Source organism: Seriola lalandi, unplaced genomic scaffold (genome assembly GCF_002814215.2).
Source record: "Seriola lalandi dorsalis isolate HSWRI2012SDOR001 ecotype SW California unplaced genomic scaffold, Sedor1 jcf7180002054984, whole genome shotgun sequence".
NCBI lineage: Eukaryota > Metazoa > Chordata > Actinopteri > Carangiformes > Carangidae > Seriola > Seriola lalandi.
Window position 1 is genome coordinate 671,212 of NW_019525533.1, and position 9,989 is coordinate 681,200.

The 9,989-nt window shown below is 39.4% G+C and overlaps 2 protein-coding genes across 2 annotated transcripts in view; both read left to right on the forward strand.

The window, feature by feature from the left end:
* LOC111647290 (uncharacterized) overlaps positions 1 to 1,043 on the forward strand; it is a 3,049-nt gene extending 2,006 nt beyond the window's left edge. Inside the window, exons 2-5 of the mRNA XM_023396913.2 lie at positions 300 to 358; positions 449 to 532; positions 677 to 753; positions 885 to 1,043. Coding sequence (XP_023252681.1) covers positions 300 to 358; positions 449 to 532; positions 677 to 753; positions 885 to 929 — 265 coding nt within the window. The 3' untranslated portion in view covers positions 930 to 1,043. The remainder of the gene's footprint in view (positions 1 to 299; positions 359 to 448; positions 533 to 676; positions 754 to 884) is intronic.
* Positions 1,044 to 4,089: 3,046 nt separating this feature from the next.
* The window catches only part of LOC111647272 (cullin-1), a 19,353-nt gene continuing 13,453 nt past the window's right edge, over positions 4,090 to 9,989 (forward strand). The window contains exon 1 of the mRNA XM_023396879.2: positions 4,090 to 4,263. The gene's annotated coding sequence lies outside the window, so the exon portion shown is untranslated. The remainder of the gene's footprint in view (positions 4,264 to 9,989) is intronic.

The following is a 9,989-nucleotide window of genomic DNA, read 5'->3' on the forward strand; positions in this document are numbered from 1 at the left end:
GCTTTGTTGTGACATCACAAAGTTCCAGAAGTCCTGACGGCTGGTTTTAAGGCTCAGTTTCTGAATACAGGCTGTGTGCATTTCTCTGTGGACTGAGGCTTTGATACTTTCACAGTATTAATATAGAAGCTAGAGCTGATCTATAATCACACTACACATGGACACACACCTTTACACTCAGGTTGTTAAATATAAAGAAGTTAGTGTTTAAGTAGGAAGATGCAGGTTTGACTGACTCCTCCTACTCACCGTAGAGCATCAGCTGACGTCTGAAACCTTCATGTGTTTTTCTGTTTCAGTCACAAAGCTTTCACCGTCATCCCCCCGAACCCCAAGAAGAGGAGGGATATGCAGAGAAGTGAGTGGTCGTGTTGTGTGTTGTCAGTGTGGATGGATCCGTGTGGTGTTTTATGTCGTTGGGTTAATTGTTGTGTGATTGGTTGAGCAGAGGCGGAGGCGGAGCTCGCTGCTTTAGAGGAGCTTCGTCTGAGCAGAGCGATGGCTTACGTATCCATCAACCCCAGCAGTGTTGGTGAGACACACACACACACACACACACACACACACACACACACACGTAAAGACAGATCTGTGATGTCCAGTAGTATGGTGTGTTTTCTGACTGTGTGTGTGTGTGTGTGTGTGTGTGTGTGTGTGTGTGTGTGTGTGTGTACAGGGGGTTGTATGAGTCTGGAGGAAGTACGGTTGAAGCAGCAGCAGGAAATGATGGAAGCCAAGAGGAAACAGAAACCGGTCTGACAATTTAAACTCTATTTATTTATGTTCATATTTGACATTTAACAGAGACATGCAGAACCTTCAAGTGTCTTTATTTACATGTATTCGTATGAGTAGAATTCATTGTGTGTATTTTATTATTTCAGATGAAGACGCAGGTGATGGAGCAGACACCTGTCCTGATGCGCTGAGCGTCACGTCTCCTCTCGTCTCTGCCGGCAGCTCAACGTCTCGCTGTATCTGCAACTCGGAGTCAAATCCCATATTTAGAATAAGAAATCCACATGAAACCTGTGTTGTACAATCTTCAGTTTTTTTGTGTTTATTATTATTATTATTATTATTATTTTCCAGTATTGTAAACATTTCATTTCATTATATTTTATGTTTTGTACAAGGCTGTTTTGTGCCTGATATATGTTTTAAATGATGTGTGTCATATACAAAACATACGCTTGAAAGCGTCATTCAGCCAGATTACAAACAGATTATAAAGTATTACATTCATTTGGCAGCCATATTTTATCTAATGCAACTCACACTTTTTTCTCCGTCATAGGCTCCTGAACTCAGGCACAACAACACTCAAGATTTTAGATCATATTTAGATCAGATCCATAATGATGGTGCAGTTTTGTTTCTCCAACAACAAAGAATTACAGTCATAGAAGAAGAAGTGTGGTTTTATAGCTGTAGATGGAGTCTTCTGTTGTTGATGTGGCTCTTGGGTAATGTAGTATTTAACAATATGACATAAATTTAATATTTTTGATTTTTAGAGGGAGACTTGTGTTTTTGAAGCTCACTCAAAGTAAAGAATAGGATCGTACACCTGTGAGGTGTAATTTAAGTTCATGCACACCTTTCTCTCCTGTACCTTTTTTTTTTTTTTTTCAGGCGTGGCCCATGAACACATCACGCCATTCTCCTCTGTTACATAAGCCATGCATTATAGAGGAATGTAAAGTGACTTGTATGGGCCGTCACTGTAAATGACTGTATCTACGCTCTCAGCGTGTTTTCACCTGGATCAGAGCAAAACCACAGGAAATAAACTGAGCTTTAATAACACTGTGTGTGTGTGTGTGTGTGTGTGTGTGTGTGGGTGGGTGTGTGTGTGTGTGTGTTGCTCATGTTGTGGGGACCAAAATCTATTCACACAAGATAAACTGTGGTTCAGTCCTGCTTTTCAGACCCCAGCTGAAACACATTATTAAATCTTAAAACTCAGTTGTTTTCTTTGGCTTTTTCTTGTTTTTATAACATCCACTTTTTGAATTAAATTGTTAGTTCTCCCTGTTTCCTGCATCAGTTTGGGACTATTTTCAGCGGCGGATTAATCCACATTTGGTGCTCTTTTGAATATTTGTTGCAGCAGGACAGTGAGTGTGTTTGGGACTGAGTCAAAATAAACTGTGTTGTGTGTGTTCATGGTGATGAAGGAACGTCTCAGTGCAACAGTGTCCATCCATCGCACTTTACAGAATAAGCCGCCAGTCATTTGTTGACAGTGATGTTTACAACAAACCTTGTCTTCAGTGTCTGTTCTATGTTGCACTGTGGTCTATTAGCAATAACATTTCGTTTCCCTGCATGTTTATCATACATATATGTGGAAAGGATAATAAAAGCTGAACTTGAAGAACTTGAAAATTGATTTTGATGATACAAAATAAAAAATACTGATAAAAAAAGTAATTAAATGATAAAAACAAATACTGGGATCAGCCTGTAAAATACCTTCCGGGATTTGTTGACAATAAGAAAAATAAAGCATATGACCAGACTCATCATTTCAGGGTTAGTTAGGGCTGTTTAGTCTCCAGGGAAAAGTCAATTCAGCCACCTCCTGTCGTTCTCTCCTCCACCAGCAGAGGTCGTCTTCTGTTCATTTCAGAGGCAGTGAAGGTGACAGGGTGGACAGTGATGATGATCACACAGCACACTGTGTAAACGACGACCGACTTGTGTTTGACCAACATTTGGTTCCTCTCTAGAAATGCTCCATACAACAGACTTAAAATAACAGAGCAAGGCTGCAGCCAAACACTGTTGGATTACTATAGGTTTTCATTAGGATCATTCTGATGTTACGTTCAAGGTCTTTGCATAACAAACACACAAATTAAAGGACAGGGCGGTAAATGTCAGCGTCGTGCTGCTGTCCCGGGCATGCATAATTAAAATGTCATATTAGGTGACTGAAACACCCACATACGCATGCGTGACAGCTGTAATTGTTTTGTGTCGCCATGATTGTAGTTCTTTAAGCGACGCCATTCTGTGACGCAGGTGCTGCATTCAGGGGATCACCATAAGCTGCGACTTTTCAATGCACCAGAAAATTACTACACATTTACTGATATTTGTGCAGTTAGCTTAAAAGACAGACACACTGTTTTTAAAACACAACACTATAAAAAAAATTAAAAAAACGTTCCTGAAATGAAAGCTTTGACTTTATAATATAGTGTGCTGCTAAACTGAATTATTGGTAGTCTACTTTTTTTCACATTACTTGCTAAATTCTTTCAATTTCCAAGCAAAAACACATATTTTTTGTGGACCTCAAGTCTGAAATACAAAAGAAGAAAAGATCATACCCTTTTTAAAATGTTTTGATCATATTTTTTATGACATCTGTATGTTAAGTGTATTTTATGTTATCTTATTTACTTTGTAGTAGAGTTCTTGTCCTTGTCTTATTCATTACATTTATTTTCTTTAAATCCTTATTGTTATTGATGTAATGTTGTTTTCAACATCAATAATATCTATTGCCTATATTGTTTTGTTTTTGTGTATTGTTGTTAGGTCTGTGTTCTGTAAAGTTTTGTAAATTGTGAGGGTAGAAATTATTTCTCACATCCTTAAATGCAACCTTTAAAGCTGGCATTTGATTGAATGTTGTTTTATGGCCATTATTTATTTTACTTAATAATTTATTTTATGTTTTAAGCTTCCCTCTTATTTATTCTATTTGTCATTGTCTTTTATCTTGATTTATTCTATCTTACTTAGTTTTTACATTATTTTTTAAAAATTTCTTTTAATTTTTTAATATTATTATCCTCCACAATTTTTATTTCTTATGTGCATTAGTCTCAAATTGTTTTACTCTTTACATTTGAACATCTTATTGTCAGCTTGGTAGTCATCTGTAAAATATTTTTGAATAACATTAGTCTGTATTAAAGGTGCTTTACAAATAAACTTTGATTAGTTGTTTAGAATGTAAATCTCAAACCCAGAATATATCAACTTTTACTGGAGTCGTTCATTTTCACTTGATCTGCGTGTTCGTTTGGATTTACTGTTGTAGCTCATATTTCCGACTGCGCCTGAAGGCGGCATGATTCGGTGGCTGCTGAGCTGATCTTTGTGCGAACGAAGCAGAGCGGTCGCAGTTAGCAACGGACAGCAAACACACACAGAAAGACGCGAAAGACGGCGGAGGAGACAGCGTTTGGGCCTGAAAATTCACACAGAAGGCGATTATACAGTGACAGCAACGGCCTTAAAATGGTAAGAGAACATTTACAGAGCTGAGAACGTAGGCTGGCGGCACTAAGAGCTAGCTGGCTAATGCTAAACGGTTAGCGAACTGTTTTCCTGACTCATTATTGAGGAGCCCGAGAAGCTAGGCTGCCATTTTACACCAGCAACACGGGCAGTTGGTCTCTTCTGGCCGCTCAGGTTGGCTCGGCGAATACTGTATTTATGTTAAATATATCCGATATAACATTTTTATATCAAAAGGAATTATAAACATGATCCAAATAGGGACCGTAGGTTGATTGAAAGCTAGTCCACCTAGCGCCTACTGACAAGCTAAATGGCTAATCGAGCCTGAGAAGCTAATGATAGCTAGCAGTATTGCGTAGCAGACTCTGGCTCAATTTGCAGCCCAGCCTGAGGAAATCTAAACACATATTAAAAAATATTATCACTGTATAGCTTCATTGTATTTTATGAGATGGTTACAGGGCTGTAGTTTAGCTGACGATGCCACAGCTTGTGTTTAAACTGAACACATCGGCCCTCCACTGCTACAGAGTGAGGGATAGTGATTTGAACCTGACACAGGGCTCCCACACTCCTGGAATACCTGGAGAAACCTGGAGGGTTGAAAATCCTCTATTTCCAGGCCTGGAGGTGTTGAGGAAATTTGCTAAATAGGGTTGCATATTTGAAAAAAATTGGATTTCTGTTTCCTCTGAATGATCAGGACTCCTTGGTTGGAGGAAAATAATGCTGATCTCTTTATCCCCTCTCCTTGATTTTTAAATGGGGAAACAAACACAGTTGACATACCTGGTTGTTAATAACAAACTCTCGCTCGTTACCTGTTGTAATGGAAGTTTGTAAAAGGTTTATATGAAAAAGTTATAGCCTCTTTAGTTGGCAATATGTAGGAGCTCTGCACTTACATGAAATTATGTTTTATCTTATGAAGTTTTTTAAGCCAGTTGTTTATAAAAATGCATTTGCCACTCAGATAAAGTTGAAACCAAGTCAATATTTAATATTATAAGCTTGAATATCTTAATATTTAGTTCCAATGTGGCCTGATTATAATATTTGAGATTCATACAGGGCTCCCATTCTCACCATAGTTTTAAAAATGTTATTTGGAGATATTAGGAAAAGGGAAAGATGATGAAGTTGAAAATTCTTGTCTTGGCTCATAGTTGTATATTATTTTTATGCCTTTATTCCCTTTGATTGATTGTTGTTGTTTATTGCTCACTGACAATTTCTCCTCACTTTGTTCTTGATTTTAAAGTAGACAACAAATGTTTACAGTTGACAAAGTTGTTTTTGTTTTTGTTTTTTTTTTAATTCACTTTGATTATAGAAGTTTTAAATAGTTATTCTTGATCTGGCAGTCACAGAAAACCATTGCAGGACTTTTTTGTTGACAAGGAGCAAGATTCCTTCAAGATCAAATGCGTCATCTTGGGATTTTTATGTCAGTAATGTTTTCCATGATTGTCCAGAGATATGCAGCAGTAGCTATTAGGACTACATGGGAATATATATTACATGATGTTAATACTTGACATAGCATCTAGTTTCTGTGTGGTGAAGTCTGCTGAATTTTTACTTTGCCTCATTACAAACAGGCTACAGTTTCCTTCAGTGTTTATATTGAGTGATGAGGCTCAGTTTTGCATGTGTAGACACATCTTATCCTCTCAGAAACAACCTGTTTGATTGGCAGGATCTGCGTGTTTATATAGACTTTAGAGTGGAAGTGTGTTGGTACTTAATGTAGTATCTACTGCAAGATGATAACATTGTATGTTTACCATGATGAAATAGCTGCAGACTTATCCATCCTCACATACATGGTTGTTCAGAGGCAGCAAAGAAAATATCCATATCCTCACTTACATACTTTCATCTGTTTTTTGTGGGATTTGTCAGTTTGAGGAGAAACGTGTATGTTCAGTCGACCTCTATAGCCTGAAGTAACACAATATTAATGCTGTGGAGCTGTTGGTGTGTTGCATTCAAAGATTCCTTGTTCTGCAGCTTTGAGAGGAATCTAGAATTTCCGTATTTGATGTAATGGAAATATCTATTTAAGGAGATTTTCTTCAGTGATGTTTATACTACTTAGAGCACGTGTTGCACCTGATATGCCCTTTCACAATAGCTCACTCACACACACACATAAGTGTTTAGTTGACTGATCCTTTCTCTGCTCAACATCATGCTGGCAGACAATCTGAAATCACTCTGCATTTGTGTTTGGCAGCCTAAAATGACTGGAGCACCTTCTATGGCAGCTCTGTTAGCAAATCAGCAGCATGTAAACAAGCTGTTATTAAAACTGAAACAATTAATTAATCATTGTTAATCATCTCACCAACTTGATGAGCAATAAACATTCACTTCAGTGGTTTCAGCCTCTCATATATGAATATTTGTTCATAAAGAAAATCATTGATATGTTAATTGATAATGAGAATAATTGTTAGTTGCAGCTAGAGCTGAAATGATTTGTCAATTGCCTGAAAATTAATTGGCAATTATTTGGTAATTGATTTAATTGTTTCAGTTGTTTTTTCAAGTAAAACTGCCAAACTGCTGCTGGTTTGTGCTTCTCAGGTGTGTGGGTGTAATGATTTTATTTGTCGTGTATCACTGTAAACTGAATGTTTTGTGTTTTGGACTGTTGGTTGGATAAAGCAAGACATTAGAAGATGTTATCTTGGGCCCTAGGAAACCCTGAAAATTGGCAGATAATTCAAAATGAAAATAATCATTAGTTGCAGCCCCAGCCGTTATCATTAGAAACTGCCTGCTTGTTGATATTTGGTGTGAAACATGCAGTGAAGTCATTTCGCTCCTGCAGAAATCAGGATGTAAAGTCACGTCAGCCATGATCACACTGTCCTACCTCCTTTACCCTGTCTGACCCATCCAGGTCTGACTATTTAATATGTGCAAGGTGCTTTGAAGCGACGGCACTGACGGCAGTGATTGTAAAGTCAAACCAAAGGGGCCGTGAATCTGTGCTTGGCTGCTCCTCTGGATGCTGAGCAGAGCAACAGAAATCAAAAGCTGCTTACGCTAATGAAATGTCCTCCCTCGCTGCCTAACCCAGCATATGATCGGTTTGCGTGTACACACACACACACACACACACACACACACACACAAACACACAAACACACACACCTTACAAGCAAGTCAGTATTCAAGAGGTGCTCATCACTGTTGTTCAGATTCAGCTGAAGCTGTATCGCTCGTCATGACTCACCCTCCAAACCTGATGTTTTTGTTTCCGGCCACGAAAACTCAGATTTAAGGCAGGAACTGAAATCCTAAAATCAAAGTGACGGACATGTTTCTGCCTCTGACTCTGCTCTCGGTGGAAATGGCAGGTTCTTATATATGTGTGTGTGTGTTGCTGTGGTTTGCCCTCTTTGTGTTTTTAAATGTAGGGTATTAGGTTGTTGAGTCTGGCCAGGACACACGGTGACCAGGGTAATCTGATTTACCAGGCTGAGCTTTTTTTCCCACGGATACCGCTCTCCCTCTTTCTTCCTCTCTGTCTCTCTCCACCACTCCCTGCATCCTTCCCGTTCTGCAAATCTCTCTCCTGCACTCCACTCGGGTTCATGAGTCGTGGTAATACCTGCAGTAAAGTCTTACTCAGTGTGAGAGAGTAGGAAGCAGCTGAATGCAGGTTCAGTTTGTCTGACAGCTACTTTGGCAGGTAACCAGTCACCACAGAGAAATCCTAATATGAAAATCTGCTGGGATTTTGTTTGGAGTCCCCTCACTGCTGCAGACAGCAGGGTAAGAATTTATTTTACCGGCCATTTTATTTAAATATAAAGAAACACACTTGCAACTGAGCAATTTGTTAGCGTGAGATTTGTTTTAGTTTGTTTTCTGCTGCTGGAAGCTGACAGCAGGTTTTAAACAGGATGGTGTGCTGGTTTCCCCTCTCAGTCCCTGACCAAACTTTCCCATCCCTCCATGGAAAGTTATTTTTGTTATCATACTGGTTCTTTGTTTTTGGTTGCACCAATGCTCGTTAGTGCTTTAGGCTGTGTAATCATTCATGTTTTAATTTTCTTTTTCCTCCTCACAACATAGTGTAAAAATTATCCTATTGATGGTGTTGACTCTGATGTCCACAGGGGATTTTAGTCACATGAAGGTTTTTTTTTTTTTGGTCGAAAACAGGGTGAAAATAGAAATAAACAAACTTAGAGATGCACCGATCCAACTTTGTCTTCCCCGATACTGATTTCTGATTTCTGCGCCCTCTTTTACCCAGATTAAAATCTATGTAGGGATCATTTTAATGTAAAGTAACGTGAAGACAGTAATTATCTTGACTGAACGTAACTGATGGCAAGTTTTACAATATCAATGACAATGAAACTGTATTTATTGTGTACACAGTCCATTTAATTACGTCACTATTGGATTGGAGCATCCCTAATACTAGCAGATGTTTTTATTATTGGTCGCGGGAAGTAGCATCATCACAAACATAAACAGACCCACTGCAGAACTTGTTGACAGTCTTGTTGCTGCTGCCCAGACACATATAGTCTAGTTGGTCCCTGAAATGCACACGTTCCTTGAAACAAGTCATGACCTTTGAACCTTGCTGCCTTCCTGCCTCGTGTAAAAGAGGAGCATGCCGCAGTTGTTGACGACCAGACTCAGGATTCCTGTTTCACAACAAACTTTTTAGAAACTGTTGCCTCTCAGCAAAGACGTCCACATCCTGTTCGCCCACGTCACACGATCTGTGAAACTGATAATGGTCGTGGCGCACATCTAATACCGTGTGGTGTGGGAATCTGAAATCTGATCCTGACGCTGCCGTGAAGGGCACCTTTCTTACCGCCGGTGAATAGAGGCACAGGAGACAGAGAGACCAAACACACTAGCTTCTGTAGTCGAATGGCTACTCTGAGGTATTGTCTGCCCCAGTTGCCATGGCAACTGTCGGAGCACCTCAGGTAGGTAGGGCTGCCTCTCTGAGTCGAGCGAGGATCCGCTGAAGAGCAGCGGAGGCCTGAACGGGTCTGGAGTCTGGGCCGAGCCGCGTGGGCTCGCTGCAATCAGGCCCGGCTCGGTGTCCGTCAGTCAACACACCGACCAGCGTCCGGACCCTGTGTGAGCAATCACCGAGTTCAGGGTGGGAGAGAAACACACGACATCTCTGGAAATGAAAGACTTTCTTTTGTAAAAATCTTTTTCCACATTTGTGTCTCAGCGTCGTGGCTGTTCTGTGGATATTTAATCAAGTTAACCAAATGTGACTTTATTTCCTAAATTAACTAAAATGTGACTCTGGTTTCCTCTTTGTAGATAGCATGCAGAGGCTTTGCTTTTTAATATCAAAATATCAAACCATATCTCAGATTATCCATTAAAACATGCAGGATTCAACATATTGGTGGGCAGCGTGCATGCTAATCGGGCAGCAGCTAACAGTTAATTTCATTATCGATTTTCTTAATCTAATGGTATTGTCTATAAAAAATGTGAAAAGTACCTGTTATTTATATTATATATATTTTAATGAAAATATTTGCCAGTTAATTTCTCTGGATTTGATGTATTAATGTGAGATGTTGAACATACAGATGCAGCAGGTTCAGCAGAGATGTGTTTCTGTGTGGTGGTTGTATTATAGCAGTTGGTGGCTGTTGGAGGGGAGCGGTGGCAGCAGATTGCAGCTGCAGTGCTGTGGTCAGTCTGTGGGGGCG